Below are 16065 nucleotides of genomic sequence, written 5' to 3'. Positions count from 1 at the left end.
AAATATATATATATATATTTTTGCACCATTGCACTCCAGCCTTGGCGACAAAAGCGAAACTCCGTCTAAAAAAAAATAAAAGAAAAGTAAGGGGCTTTGGATGGACTGATCATAGTATAATGAGCCATGAACTGAAAAGTGCGATTAACTTAATACTCTATACCTGAGCCCTAGTAATTTCTTTTTTTTCTTAAGTGCTCTGGGCCTTGCCATTCGAGGTTTTCCTCGACCCAGCTGTTGACCACCAGCATGGCTTTAACAGCATGATCATAGCTTTTTAATAATCTTATTGACAGAAATTTATACCTGGATTCTGTGAGCTGTCTTATAACATGCTGACCTTTATCAAACTCAGGGATATATGATGCTATCTTGCTCTTTTTTTTTTTTTTTTTTTTTTTTAAAGAGACACAGGTCTCACTATGTTGCCCAAGCTGGAATGCAGTGGCTATTCACAGGCACAATCATTGCACACTACAGTCTCAAACTCCTGGGCTCAAGTGATCCCCCCACTTCAGCCTCCTGAGTAGCTAGCACTACTAGCTGAACACCACTGTGCTGGCTTTTCCAGCTCTTTAAAATATTTGAAAGTTACCTCGTTTTATCTGTAGTTTTTTTAAGTTTCCTGATGCCCATAAACAGAAATGAAAGCATGTACCTTCTTGGGGATCTAACTAAAATGTAAAAGCTATGTTAATGAAGAATAGGCACCACAAAGAATAAAAGAGAACTCCTAATTCTGTTTGGCCTGGTTTCCTAGAAATCCTGTGCCCACTTTTTGCATCGAGCCAAGGCTGGCGATATGTGGATAGGGCTAGTCCCTCAAGCATTGAGATACAGTGCCTCAGCTTCTTCAAAGATAGGTCTAGAACATTTTAGACCAATGCAATCAAAAAGTACCTGGTGGAGCCAGGCATGGTGGCTCAAGCCTGTAATCCCAGCACTCTGGGAGGCTGAGGAAGGAGGATTGCTTGAGCCCAGGAGTTCAAGACCAGCATGGGCAACACAATGAGACCCTGTCACTACAAAAAATTTTAAAATTAGCCTGGCATGGTGGCACACACCTGTAGTCCTTGCCACTTGGGAGCCTGAGGTGGGAGGAGCACTTGAGCCCAGGAGTTCAAGGCTGCAGTGAGCTATGACTGTGCCACTGCACACCAGCCTGGGTGACGGAGTGAGACCCTAACTCTAAAACAAAATAAATAAAAAGTACCTGTTGCTAAAAATTACACCATTTTAGGGCCAGGCGCGGTGGCTTACGCCTGTAATCCCAGCACATTGGGAGGCTGAGGTGGGTGGATCACCTGAGGTCAGGAGTTGGAGACCAGTCTGACCAAAAAGGTGAAACCCCATCTCTACTAAAATTACAAAAATTAGCTGGGTGTGATGGCAGGCACCTGTAGTCCCAGCTACTTGGGAGGCTGAGACAGGAGAATCACTTGAACCTGGGAGGCGGAGGTTGCAGTGAGCCAAGATCACGCCACTGCACTCCAGCCTGGGCAACGGAGCAAGACTCCGTCTCAAAAAAAAAGTTACACAATTTTAAAACAACATTTGAGTAAACCCAGCATCATTTTTGAGATACTCTAAGATATTTCTTGGCCTACTTTTGTGTTCCTCTTAAACTGAAACAAGCCCTAGTATTCTCCAAAGTAGCATGTGTTCCATAGATACCCAATAATTTCAAGTTAGGTTAAATGACCTTTTACCATCCATGTGGGGACTCCTCTTGCCTATATGGTATCCATGCATATTAGAAAAGGTGCTTCTTCATCCTGGAGATGCAGTACCACAGTAAGGCACAGGTGTGGCAAGTAGAGCTGGATTCATCTCAGCTCATCTCCTTGGCTGTTCATGGCACAGTATGTACAACTGTAGGATATGGCCCTGCAAACAAATTCCACCCTTTCTCTCTTCCACCAGGCTTCCATTGTTTGCAACATCTTTCCTGGCTGGTGGAGGAAAGGCAGGCTCAACTGATGGTCCTAATCTCCAATGGGGGCAATAATATTGCCCACCCCACGTGCTCTTTTGGAACTTTGCTACTCTAAAGGTAGAGTCTGATTCCACTCTCTTTGAGTCTGGGGAAGCTTGTGACTTGTACCCAACAGAAGACAGCAAAACTAACACTCTGTGATTTCTGAGGTTAGGTTATAAAAAGTGATACAGCAGCTGGGCACGGTGGTTCACACCTGTAATCCCAGCACTTTGGGAGGTCGAGGTGGGTGGATCACCTGAGGTCAGGAGTTCAAGACCAGCCTGGCCAACATGGTGAAACCCTGTCTCTACTAAAAATACAAAAAATTAGCTGGGCGTGGTGATGCATGCCTGTAATCCCAGCTACTCAGGAGGCTGAGGCAGGAGAATCGCTTGAACCTGGGAGGCGGAGGTTACAGTGAGCCAAGATGGTGCCACTGCACTCCAGCCGGGTGACAGAGTGAGACTCCATCTCAAAAAGAAAAGTGATACAGCATCCACCTTGTGGCTGGAACACTTGCATTTGTAGCCCTAAGCTGCTATGTAAGAAGTTTAACTTGCCATTCTGTGAGAAAGCCAAGGCACAGAGAGAGGCCATGTGTAGGCGCTGTGGTCAGCAGTCCTAGTTTTTGAATGCGTCAGGCCCAGCCACTGAAATGTGAGTAAACAAGCCTTCAGCTGCTTCTAGCTCCCAGTTGTGAAGTCATCCTCAGGCTGAATCTTCCCAGATGAGTCCCCAGACAGCTTGGAGCTGAGAGAAGCCATCCCCAACTGTGTCCTGTCTGAATTCCTGACCCATAGGCTCTGTAAACACAATAAATGGGTTGTTATTTTATGCCACTAAGTTTGGGGTGGCTTGTTACACAGCAGTAATAACTAAAAGACCCATTATCTTCAACAACACCAAAAAGTAGGACTATAAAAAAAAAAAAGAGGAATTGTTATAAATTAAGGCTGGGTCCAGTGGTTCACGCCTGTAATCTCTGGAACTTTGGGAGGCCAAGGTGGGAGGATCACTTGAAATCAAGAGTTCAAGGCCAGCCTGGACAACGGAGTAAGATCCTGTCTCCAGAAAAAATAAAATAAAAAATACCTGGGCATGGGGGTATGTGCCTGTAGTCCCAGCTATTAGAGAAGCCGAGGTGGGAGGATCGCTTGAGCCCAGGAGTTTGAGGCTACAGTGAGCTATAATTGTGCCACTATACTTCAGCTTGGGCAACAGGGAGAGATCCTGTCTCAAAAAACAAAAACAAAACAAACAACAAGAAAAATAATACACACACACACATATATATATGTATGTGTGTGTATTCATGTATATATGAATATATATATACACACACACACATATATATACACATATGTATGTTATAAACTCAAAAAGACAGATATAACAAATACAAATGACATTGTTTTGCTTCTGATTAGAATAAACTATTACAGAATGACATTAGGAAAGTCAGGGCAATTTGATTTCTGGCTGGATACCAGTTGACATTAGGAATTATTTTTAATTGTTTTATATGTGACATAGTGGTTATTGAAAAAAGTCCTTATTTATTATAGAATTTATAGTATTTAAATATGAAGATAACCATGATTTGCTTTAAAATTTGCTTTAAAATGATGGTGAGGGAGGGGTGGGGTATAGATAAAACAAGACTGCCATATATTGTTAATCGTTGAGGCCAAGCAATAGGTAATGGGTGTTTATTATATTATTATCTCTACTTTTGTGAGTATTGGAAACTTCCCATAAGAAAAACTGAACATGCCTCTGTGCATGCCTGGGGGCTTCTAAGACCCAGGATTCTACCCCAATATGGGGGATTTCATGCATGGAAACAGACTAGCAGAGTAAGTCATATTCTTAGGAAAAATGTTTTGGGCACTCCTCAAATCTTTGATGACTAGAAATCCACTTGAAAACAGAATTCCCTTCCCTGACAGTACCTATTCCAGTGTTAGGTACACAGGGTGGGGAGGGGGGAAATTGAATGGAATTAAGAAACCTGATTAATTCAGAATTAATGCACCAGCTTCCTCTGAAGATTAGGTAGTATTCAATTTTCAGCCTTTCAGAAATATATTCGTCAGCATAAAGACAAGCGAATGGGCTGCATGTTGCTATGCAGACGACACAGTTTGGAAGGGCCTTCTGTTTGCTTATGGATTCGCTCTCCCTTGAAGAAAAACTATTAACTCATGCTGCAGCCTGCTGCTCTCTGCTTGGTGTTGGCTATGTCACCGAGCCCAAAATAGAAAGTTCTTTTACTGCAGAGAGGGAAGGAGGTTTAAATTTATCAATTCAAATAACAAAGGGTAGAATTATACTGGCTTTTCTCGGTTGGGGAGTAGGGGGAGATAATGCCTATTTCATTAGGAGAAAAAGTGATCTGACACTGGCAGGGGCTGGGACCAGAAGACAAGCTTGCACTGTGGTGATTGGGCTTGTTTCCCATCCTGGCCCCCCTCACTCCCTCCTTCCAACAGTGTCACCTCTTTCAGGACATGGGAAAGCATCTGAGCCACTGGGTAATCAGTTCCAGAAATATCACTGAAATTATCAGACTGAGAACGATTCTCTGAACCAAATCCCTTCTCACTCAGCTTTTGAAACAGTCAGTACCTTACCACAAAGTTAAACAGCAGGGAGATGTTATCTTTCTCCTATGAAATGGTCAAAAATCTTTTAAAGATTCCCAGTGTTGGAGGGAGTTTGGGGCAATGGGCATTCTCCTACATTGCTGGAGGAGAGGCAAACTGATCTAACCACCTGGAAAGCAACCCGACAACATAGATCCCAAACCATGGAAACATCAATACCAGAGGATATGGATCCAGGGGCTCTCTCATCCATGGCTGGGGGAAGTGTCAATTGATTTTCTAGAGAAATGCTTGCACAGGTACAACAGGAGACATTGACAATAATGTTCATAATAGCAGCGTGTGCAAGAACAAAATCCTAGAAACAACGCAGTTGCCCATCAGTAAGAGAGTAGATTATAAACTGTGGTATATTTATGTATTGGATTATTTTACATCAGTCAAAATGAATGAACTACAGTGAAATGCAATCATACAGACGGATTTTAGCAAAATAAATTCAAGTGAAAAATAAAATAAATCCTGAAAGATTACATACAACATAATATCCTTTTTTATGAAACTCAGAACAATTTAAAAACTATTCTTTAGGAATATGTACAGATATTGGCCAAGCGCGGTGGCTCACGCCTGTAATCCCAGCACTTTGGGAGGCCGAGGTGGGGCGGATCACGTGAGGTCAGGAATTCGAGACCAGCCTAGGCAATATGGTGAAACCCTGTCTCTACTAAAAATACAAAAGTTGTCGGGCGCAGTGGCTCACGCCTGTAATCCCAGCACTTTGGGTGGCCGAGGCAGGCGGATCACGAGGTCAGGAGTTCGAGACCAGCCTGGCCAATATGGTGAAATCCCGTCTCTACTGAAAATACAAAAATTAGCCAGATGTGTTGGTGCGCGCCTGTAGTCCCAGCTACTCAGGAGGCTGGGGCGGGAGAATCGCTTGAACTGGGAGGTGGAGGTGGCAGTGAGCTGAGATTGTGCCACTGCACTCCAGCCTGGGTGACAGAGCGAGACTCTGTCTCAAAAAAATAAATAAAAATAAAAATACAAAAGTTAGCCAGGTGTGGTGGGACACGGCTATAATCCCGGCTACTGGGAAGGCTGAGGCAGGAACCCAGGAGGCAGAGCTTGCAGTGAGCCGAGATCATGCCATTGCACTCCAGCCTGGACAATAGAGACTTTGTCTCAAAAAAAAAAAAAAAAAGGAATATATACAGATATAATAAAACTATATAAAAAGGAAAGCAAGGAAATGAGCACAGGATTCAGGATGATTTTCTGGGGTGGGGAGCAAGGAGATGGGGCAGTGGGGTCAGGAGGAACTATGGTTGGATATTAGTTTTGTCAAGGTCCTAGCTTTTGTTTAGGGTTATAAATTCACAGGTACTGATTACATTATTAATAAATTTACCACCTAAATGAACAAAACCGGGCCATCCATATACCAGTTATGAGAGTGAACCATGAACCAAGCATTCTGGTTAATCTAATTCTGTACACCTGACATTAAAAAAACAAAAACAGGGTATAGCTTTTTGTGTAGTCAGTCAGTTCACTTCTAAGCATTTATCTTAAGGAAATAAGCAGAGATGCATACAAAAATTTATGAACAAGAACATTTACCACAGTATTTATAAATATAAAAATAGGAAATAATCTAAATAATCTAATACCAAACTAATATATTAGTTACATAAACTGGGTTATATCAATGTTCTAGAAAACTAAGTAGTCTCTAAAAATATTATTTTCTAATAGTATCTAAGTATATGAGAAAATGCTCATAATATGTCAGTTGAATAACACAGCACACAATATGAACCCGGTTTTTTATTTTCCCTAAGTATATATATATGCATCAAAAAAGCTGGGAAGAAAGGGCTGGGCACAGTGGCTCACATCTGTAATCCTAGTATTTTGGGAGGCTGAGGTGGAGGATCGCTTGAGCCCAGGAGTTTGAGACCAGCCTGGATAACATAGTGAGACGTCATCTCTACAAAAAATACAAAAATTAGCCAGGTGCAGTGGCGAGCGCCTGTGGTCCCAGCTACTAAGGAGGCAGAGGTGGGAGGATCACTTGAGCCCAGGAGGTCAAGGCTGCAGTGAGCTGTGAACATGCCATTGCACTCCAGCCTGGGTGACAGAGCAAGACCATGTCTCAAAACAAACAAATAAAAAGCAAAAACAAAAAAACAGCCAGGAGCGGTAGCTCACGCCTGTAATCCCAGCACTTTGGGAGGCTGAGGTGGGTGGATCACTAGAGGTCAGGAGTTTGACACCAGCCTGGCCAACATGATGAAGCCCCATTTCTACCAAAAATAAAAAAATTAGCCAGGCATGGTGGCCTGTGCCTGTAATCTCAGCTACTTGGGAGGCTGAGGCAGGAGAATCACTTGAAACCCAGAGGCAGAGGCTGCAGTGAGCCGAGATTGCGCCACTGCACTCCAGCCTGGGCAAGAGAGCAAGACTCCATCTCAAAAAAAAAAAGAGAGAAAAAAAAAAGCAAGAAAAATTAAGCTGGGAATACCATACATCAAAACGATAATAGCACTTATCTCTGGATGTTATGATTGTTTCTTCCTTAAACTTGCAGTAGTTCACAAATTTGCTACAGTGAAGATTTTTTTTTTTTTCTTGTTGAAGATTTTTTATTGTTGTTGTTTTCATATTTTTTTTAGTAGAGACGGGGTTTCACCATGTTGGCCGGGCTGGTCTCGAACTCCTGACCTCAAGTGATCCGCCCACCTAGGCCTCCCAAAGTGCTGGGATTACAGGCGTGAGCCACCACGTTCAGCCGTGAAGTTTTTTTTAATAACCAAAAATAATCATATTATAGAAATAGATGTTAGTAATAACTAATGTAGATAGAATACTTATATGCTAAGAATTTTACAGAGATTAAAGCTTAAAATAATCCTATGAGGATAGTACTATTATGATCCCCATGTTACAGATGAAGATACTAAGATTTAAGGGGATAAACAGCTTGCATGAGGACACAGATGATAAGAAATGGTGCGGAAATGGTACCCTCTAGAATCGGGCTTCTAAAGAGTTCTTCAAAGGGTACCCAGTGGTAGAGTCTTGGTCTTCCAAACCCAGAAATGGCTACACTCAGATGATTTCTCCTAGAACAGTACTGGGAACTGAATGGCCTGATGAGGAACCTGAAATTCACACAGAGAAAGAGGCCCCCTTGGGGTGTCTGAGCCAGAGCCGACACAAGGCAGCTAACCAGCGAATATAGAGAGGACAGACATGGAGGAGCCCCAGTGCCCAAACTCCTGAGGGTTTCTTTTTTTTTCTTTCTTTTTTTTTTTTTTTTGAGACAGAGTCTTGCTCTGTTGCCCAGGCTGGAGTGCAGTGGCGCCATCTCTGCTCACTGCAACCTCCACCTCCCGGACTCAAGCAATCCTCTCACCTCAACCTCCCAAGTAGCTGGGACAACAGTTGCCCATCACCACGCCTGCCTAAATTTTGGATTTTTAGTAGAGACGGGGTTTTGCCATGTTGCTGAGGCTTGTCTCAAACTCCTGAGCTCAAGTGATCTGCTCACCTTGTCCTCCCAAAGTGCTGAGGTTACAGGCGTGAGCCAGTGTGCCTGGCCCTCCCACAAGGTTTTCTTTTCTTTTTTTAAATGTTTATTTCTTGTCTCCCTGAGGATTTCTGATGAGCCCTTGAAAGAATAGGAGATCCCAGTGACTGGAGAGTCAACTGGAGGGCAGAGATGTTTTACTCATGGCTCTGACCAGCTCTGGCTCCCACCAGACAACGCAGGACTGGCTTCTAGAGCCTTCGATGCAGAGGAGGAGAGAACTCTATGGATGGGACAGAGCCAAGGTCTTAGCTTTGGTGTCTTCTCATCACTCATGCTTTAAATATAAGCTCTAATGTCATCAAGGCACCAGAGATAAAATGCCTTTCTCAAGCTAAGCAGACAGGATCTGGTATCCAATTTGGACAAGATAGTGGAAAACAGACTCAGGGGGAAAAAATCTCTTGGCCTCAGCACCAGCACATGGGAGTTGAATCTGACACCTTAACATTGTACAATAAACAAATGTAGGCATGGTTTCCTATGTTTTCTTCAAAACATCTAGAATAGATCTGATTGGAGGGAATTATTTTAACAATTAATTCTTCTCTCCTCAGCTGAAAAATTCTGGATTATCCTCCAAGATGTAACTAAACCATCAGCTTCTGTGGAAATACTTCCCCAGCTTCCCCAAACAACAAGGCCATTCCTCTGCTGTGCATGTTTAATAAATAATTTGTTTGCCTGTTGGACTGTGCGTCTCCCCTGAGCATAAGCTCGGTAGACAGTGTAGTATGCAACTTCGGGCTTGCCCTCCTTTCCCAGCACCCCTCTCTACCACCTCTCCTTCATATGCATTCCTATGCCTGCTGTGGGGTAATTGCTAATTAAATGTTGATTGCTGAAATAGACAGCTATGGAGGTTCAGGAATGGTCTTCTAGATTTCCCAGAGCTGGGACTCAAATCCCTTTTTGGATCTCTGATGCTTGAGAGAATCTGATGAAAGCTAAGAACCTTTCCCCAGAAAAAAAAAGCACATGCAAAAGAAAATTCCCAATTGTATAGCACTAAATAACCATACTAACACACACACAATTATGTGCATGTAAAACTGGGGAAATCTGAATAAGATAGGTGAATTGAATCAATACCAATTTCCAAGTTGTGATATGGTACTATAATACTGCAAGATGTTACCACTGAGAAACTGGGATCTCTCTGTATTATTTCTTATAGATGCATGTGAATCTAAAATTATCTCAATAAGGCTGGGCGTGGTGGCTCACACCTGTAATATCAGTACTTTGGGAGGCCGAGGCAGGCAGATCGCCTGAGGTCAGGAGTTCGAGACCAGCCTGGACAAGATGGTGAAACCCTGTCTCTACTAAAAATACAAAAATTAGCTGGGCATGGTGGTATGCACCTGTAATCCCAGCTACTCAGGAGGCTGAGGTGGAGGAATTGCTTGAACCCAGGAAGCAGAGGTTGCAGTGAGCCAAGATTGCGCAACTGCACTCCAGCCTGGGTGACAAGAGCAAAACTCTGTCTCAAATAAATAAATAAATAAAAATAATCTCGGCTGGGCCCGGTGGCTCACGCCTGTAATCCCAGGACTTTGGGAGGCCAAGGCAGATGGATCACCTGAGGTCAGGAGTTCAAGACCAGCCTGGCCAACATGGTGAAACCCTGTCTCTACTAGAAATTAAAAAATTAGCAGGGTGTGGTGGTGGGTGCCTGTAATCCTGGCTACTTGGGAGGCTGAGGTGGGAGAATTGCTTCAACCCGTGAGGCGGAATTTGCAGTGAGCCGAGATCACACCAATGCATTCCAGCCTGGGCAACAAGAGCGAGACTCTGTCCCAAAAATAAATAAATAAATAAACAAATAAATAAATAATCTCAATACGAATTTCCATTAAAAACCACAAAATTTCCATACATTATTTTTTGAGAGTTGATGGACCCCCCCCCTGCCCCGCTGAACCTACCCATGAATCCTAAATTGAGAACTCTCTAATACAGTCCAATTTTTGCATTGTTGGATGGGGAAACTGATGGGAGAGGATGTGTTCACAGTCATTCAGATCGATGATGAATAAGGAGATTGAACCCAGCTCTCCTTATTCTACAACTGGTTGCTAAAAGGAAGAGAGTGCTGTCCACATTGTGTTGTTTACTTGATTTAAAAAGGCAAGACAAACCAGTGTAACAGGGCAACTGATATTCCTTGATGTGCACAGAGAACACTGAGTCTAGACAGGGCAATTTGGGTTTTTTTTTTTTTTTTTGAGATGAAGTCTTACTCTGTTGTTCAAGCTGGAGTGGAGTGGCACGATCTCGGCCCACTGCAACCTCCACCTCCAAGGTTCAGGCGATTCTCCTCCCTTCGCCTCCCAAGTAGCTGGGACTACAGGCATGTACCACCATGCCCAGCTAATTTTTTTGTATTTTTAGTAGAGATGGGGGTTTCACTATGTTGGCCAAGCTGGTCTTGAATTCCTGACCTCATGATCTACCTGCCTCAGCCTCCCAAAGTGCTGGGATTACAGACATGAGCCACTGCGCCGGCCGGCAATTTGTTTTTAGGATTTTTTTTTTTTTTCATTTCTTCCTAAGCTGTCTGTGCTCAGCCTGTGGCGGACTGTGGATGATCTCATTCACAAAAAGGTGGCTTAGAAAGGTGTAGGTCAGAGACCAGCAGCCCTTTTGATTCTGAGTACCAAAAGAGGAACCAAATATTGCCTGTGAGTTATCCCAGAAAGCTGGACATGTTGGGGAATAGGAGGGAAAGAAGGAGAGGAAAAAGAAAGGGGGTACACCAGAAGAGGGCAAATGAGGATGGTATGGGGAGAAGAGAGGGGAAGAGAGAACAGGAGTAGAGGGCTTATGTGGTGGGGCTGGGCCACAGTCTGCTCACCAAGTCAGAACCTCTAAGGACATGAGTTACCTGCTCTGTCCTTGGAGATTACTAGGCACTAGAATTGTCAGGTGGTCAAAGGTCATGATCTTTCTTTCATGAAAATCACTGTGATCTGATGCTAAAGCCTCTCCAGTAGTTAAGAGTTTGGTGCTTCTCCTGAGCTAAAGCCAGACTGAGTTTGTATCCCAGCTCCTTTGTTTACTATTTTACCTTAGACAAGTTACTTAATCCCTCTGTGCCTCAGTTCCATCATCTGTAAAAGGAGGATAATAATAGTACCTGCCTCATAAGTTGTGAGGTGTAAATGTATTAATACGTGGGAAACATGACCAGGTGGGGTGGCTCACGCCTGTAATCCCAGCACACTGGGAGGCTGAGGTGGGCGGATCACTTGAGGTCAGGAGTTCGAGACCAGCCTGGCCAAGATGCTGAAACCCTGTCTCTGTTACAAATGCAAAAATTAGCCAGGCATGGTGGTGCATTCCTGTAATCCCAGCTACTCAGGAGGCTGAGGCACAAGAATTGCTTGAACCCAGAAGGCAGAGGTTGCAGTGAGCTGAGATCACACCACTGCACTCTAGCCTGGGCAACAAGAGTGTGACTCCGTCTGAAAAAAAAAAAAAAAAAGGAAGAATACACGGAAAACACTTAGAAGAGTTTTGACATGTAGTAAGTGCTTCCTAAATGCTGGCCCTTATTATTGTTACTCCTTGACAGAGGCTCATTTCCTCTTGCCTGTTCCTGCAAAGACGGAGACAACTGATTAGCAATCCTTCCTCTAAGAACCAACCATCAACTTGTAGACACTAAATCACCCATCAGTTTCTCTTTTTCACATATACTATCTGCTCCTTCTTTTGTCTGGGGACCCAACTCAATTACCATCTTCCAGAATCACAATTTAAACATGAGCATAGAAGTACTTAGTAATGGAGGGGTCTTCCTGTTTGGTGTTCCCTCTATTGGCCAGAGAACAAACACTCCTATGAGGGGAGAGTTTCTTTTTCTTCCATCAGACAGGAGAGCAGTGTGGACCTATGTTTCTATCTTTGCAAATGAATTTCATAGCACCGTTTAGATACCTCTGTGCTTGGAAATTCACCTGCTTTGGTGAATCTAATTTTTAAATTTTGTCAGGAATCAAGGTAGAACACTGGTAAACTGCCTAATCTGGAAAATAAAGAACAAAATATAAACAGATTTCCCCTCTGGCTCGCTGCAAAGCATCTCTCTCCTCCACAGTGTTTCTGTAAGTCTCTAGAGAACATCTTGTATGGGCTCACCAATAAGTCCTCCTCCATTCACACCCCTTTGCCCTGACAGATAGCAGGTCTCTGTGCTGTCCCACCAGTCTCTAAGAGTCTCCTGCTAATCTGCTAAGTACTCTTGATCAAGAGAGATGTAGAGTCACCAGAGAAGACTTTTCAGAGTCTTCTCTGAAAAGTGGGGTCTCAACTGACCTTAAATGACAGGTAAGGTTAATATAGATACCAGAGGGGAATCCAGGGATTCAGGGCAGGATGAGCAAAGGGTGAAAGAAGGAATGGAGTTGGATGAGTACAGAATTGGTTTGGGGAGGTGGCCAGCTAAGCTGAGGAGGAGAGCTTATAGTGAGAGAGAAGGCAGGAGAAGAGGCCATGTGAGAGGGCCATAGGAGAGCTCAGACTTCTTTCCATAAGAAAGTGAGGGCCGTTGAGTAACATTGCAGGGTATAGTGGAATACTTGGCAGAACTATTGGCTATATTGGCTACATGTTCTTTGGTTCTTAAGGCCTGTGATTCTCCCAAGAGATGCCTTGTCATGTTTATTCACATATCCAACATTTTCTTTTTCTCTTTTTTTTTGAGCCGGAGTCTCGCTCTGTCACCCAGGCTGGAGTGCAGTGGTGCAATCTCCACTCACTGCAACCTTTGCCTCCTGGATCCAAGCAATTCTCCTGCCTCAGCCTCCTGAGTAGTTGCGATTACAGGCATGCGCCACCATGCCCAACTAATTTTTGTATTTTTAGTACAGATGAGGTTTCACCATGTTGGTCAGGCTGGTCTTGAACTCCTGACCTCGTGATCCGCCTGCCTTAGCCTCCCAAAGTGCTGGGATTTTTATTTATTTATTTTTGAGTCAGAGTCTCACTCTGTCGCCTAGGCTGGAGTCCAATGGCGCAATCTTGGCTCACTGCAACCTCCGCATCCCAGGTTCAAGTGATTTTCCTGCCTCAGCCTCCTGAGTAGCTGGGATTACAGGTGCGTGCCACCGTGTCCAGCTGATTTTTGTGTTTTCAGTTGAGCTGGGGTTTCACCATATCGGCCAGGCTGGTCTTGAATTCCTGACCTCGTGATCTGCCCACCTCAGCCTCCCAAAGTGCTGGGATTACAGGTGTGAACCACGACGCCTGGCTCCCCCTGCCTTTTTTTTTTTTTTTTTTGAGATGGAGTCTTGCTCTGTCACCCAGGCTGGAGTGCAGTGGCATGATTTCGGCTCACTGCAACCTCCGCCTCCTGGGTTCAAGCGATTCTCCTGCCTCAGCCTCCTGAGTAGCTGGGGTTACAGGTGCCCGCCACCAAGCCCAGCTAATTTTTGTATTTTTAATAGAGATGAGATTTCACCATGTTGGTCAGGCGGGTCTCAAATTCCTGACCTCAGGTGATCTGCCTGCCTTGGCCTCCCAAAGTGTTGGGATTGCAAGTGTTAGCCACCGCGCCCAGCCATTTTCTTTCATAATTATAAAAGCATTATGTATTCACTACAGAAAAGTCAAGTTAGCAAAAAGAAGAAACTAAAAAATAATCCTACTCACTGGAAGTAACCACTATTAATACTTCACTCTGTGGCTTTCTAAAGTTTCTTATAAACATATATTTACAATATATGTTAATGAAATTGGGGTTATATCATGCATACTGTTTTATAAGGGTTTTTTTTTTTTTTTTTTTTTTTGAGACGGAGTGTCACTCTGTCACCCAGGCTGGAGTGCAGTGGTGTGATCTTGGCTCACTGCAACCTCTGCCTGCTGGGTTCAAGCAATTCTCCTGCTTCAGCCTCCTGAGTAGCTGGGACTACAGGTACGCGCCACCATGCCTGGCTAATTTTTTGTATTTTTGGTAGAGACAGGGTTTCACTATGCTGGCCAGGCTGGTCTCGAACTCCTGACCTCGTGATCTTCCTGCCTCAGCCTCCCAAAGTGCTGGGATTACAGACGTGAACCACCGCACCCAGCCTTTATAAGGTATTTTTAATACTTAATATGTTATGAATAATATTCTATATCAAACATACTTGTATGATAGGATTTTTCATAGCTACAGAGTTGGTGACAGTATTATTAAGATTTTCCCAGCCTTCTGGAGTGATGAACTTTGCCTTCCATTTCAGAGTTTTTTTTTCCTGTAATGGAAAAATGACTCCTTTTGTGACTGAGAATACTATCCAGACATCAGGGGCATCACCAGGGGACGTGGTCATTTCTCTCTTTTTTCTTTAGCCAGACTGTAGAAGCTGGGGGAAAAGGCAGTATATCTGTGGCAAAGTTCCTGGCCACAAAATTTTGGCTACATTTATCAAATTCTAATTCCAGGTGAAAGGGGAATATAAACTTAATTTTTCTGAAAACTACAAAGAACAGAGACAGATACCAATGAGCTGCAGGCATCATTGTGTAAGCTAAGTGCAGAAATTGTCTGGTAGCTGGGCAGGTGTCGTTGGCCAGAGCATGGCAGGCTTTCCATGGCCAAAGCCACTAAGATTTTGACTGCTCAGGACTTCATTTTGGGGCTTCTGGGGCATAAAAGGCCTTGGTACAAAGAACATGTTATCCTTTTCAACTATGGCACCCTTTTCAGATGTAAGATTCTGAGCTGACAGGAGCATGAGACCGATTGTATTAATTCTTGGATTTAGTCCTAAGTAACTTTTTCTCTATATAACAAGTCTGAATGGATGGCAAGGCAAGAGAGGAGTTGTTCTGTTTATTCCATCTCTACCTCTCCTTGAATTTCCTCCTTCATCCCCACTTCATCCAATGGCTTTGTGTTTACATGATGTTTTTATTTTATTTATTTATTTATTTTGAGACAGAGTCTCACTCTGTCACCCAGGCTGAAGTGCAATGACGTGATCTTGGCTCACTGCAACCTCCGTCTCCCAGGTTCAAGCAATTCTCCTGCCTCAGCCTCCCGAGTAGCTGGGATTACAGGCACCCACCAGGACGCCTGGCTAATTTTTGTATTTTTAGTAGAGACGGGGTTTCACCATGTTGGCCAGGCTAGTCTCGAACTCCTGACCTTCAGTAATCCACCCGCCTCAGCCTCCCAAAGTGCTGGGATTACAGGCCACTGCGCCCAGCCTACATATTTTTGATACCTCTATTTCTGTTTCCAAACACCACTATGTATTTCACTGCAGATATGAAGGACTCCAACTGGCATTAGAGGGTATGTATTTAAAATCCAAGCCCACTTTGAAATTATAATAATAAAAATAACAACATCTAGCACTTATTATACATTAATTAATACTATTTTGGTGTTATTTATTTATTTATTTATTGAGACAGAGTCCTGCTCTTTCGCCCAGGCTGGAGTGCAGTGGCACGATCTTGGCTCACTGCAGCCTCCGCCTCCTGGATTTGAGCTATTCTCGTGTCTCAGCCTCCTGAGTAACTGGGATTACAGGCACACACCACCACACCTGGCTAATTTTTTGTAGTTTTAGTAGAGATGGTGGTTTGCCAGGTTGGCCAGGCTGGTCTCGAACTCCTGACCTCAGGTGATCCACCTGCCTCAGCCTCCCAAAGTGCTGGGATTACAGAAGTGAGCCACTGCGCCCAGCCTGGTTTTATTTATTTATAATTTCATTTAATTCTCAGAATAACCTTATTATTTGTCTATTATAATTATTCCCACTTTATAGATGAGAAAACCAAGACTCAGAAAAGTTAGGTAACTTGCCAAAGTTCACACATCTAGGCGGTTGCAGAACCAGAATTCAAACCCAGTTCCATCTGACTCCAGAGTCGTTTCTGACACCGGT

General features: G+C 43.7%; 1 protein-coding gene across 12 annotated transcripts in view; it reads left to right on the top strand.

The window, feature by feature from the left end:
• Positions 1 to 8871, top strand: part of LOC100462342 (cyclin-dependent kinase-like 3) — a 144775-nt gene extending 135904 nt beyond the window's left edge. For 11 of the 12 annotated variants that reach the window (XM_054556532.2, XM_054556522.2, XM_054556529.2 and 8 more), the window contains one exon: positions 8737 to 8871. In XM_054556532.2, the coding sequence (XP_054412507.2) occupies positions 8737 to 8769 (33 nt within the window). In that variant the 3' untranslated portion in view covers positions 8770 to 8871. Of the gene's footprint in view, positions 1 to 1923; positions 2054 to 8736 lie in introns of all 12 variants that reach the window. The other variant, XR_008525742.2, reaches the window with a different exon arrangement.
• The last annotated feature ends 7194 nt before the right edge of the window (positions 8872 to 16065 follow it).

This window comes from Pongo abelii, chromosome 4, assembly GCF_028885655.2.
Source record: "Pongo abelii isolate AG06213 chromosome 4, NHGRI_mPonAbe1-v2.0_pri, whole genome shotgun sequence".
NCBI lineage: Eukaryota > Metazoa > Chordata > Mammalia > Primates > Hominidae > Pongo > Pongo abelii.
This window is presented reverse-complemented; position numbering and strand designations above follow the sequence as displayed.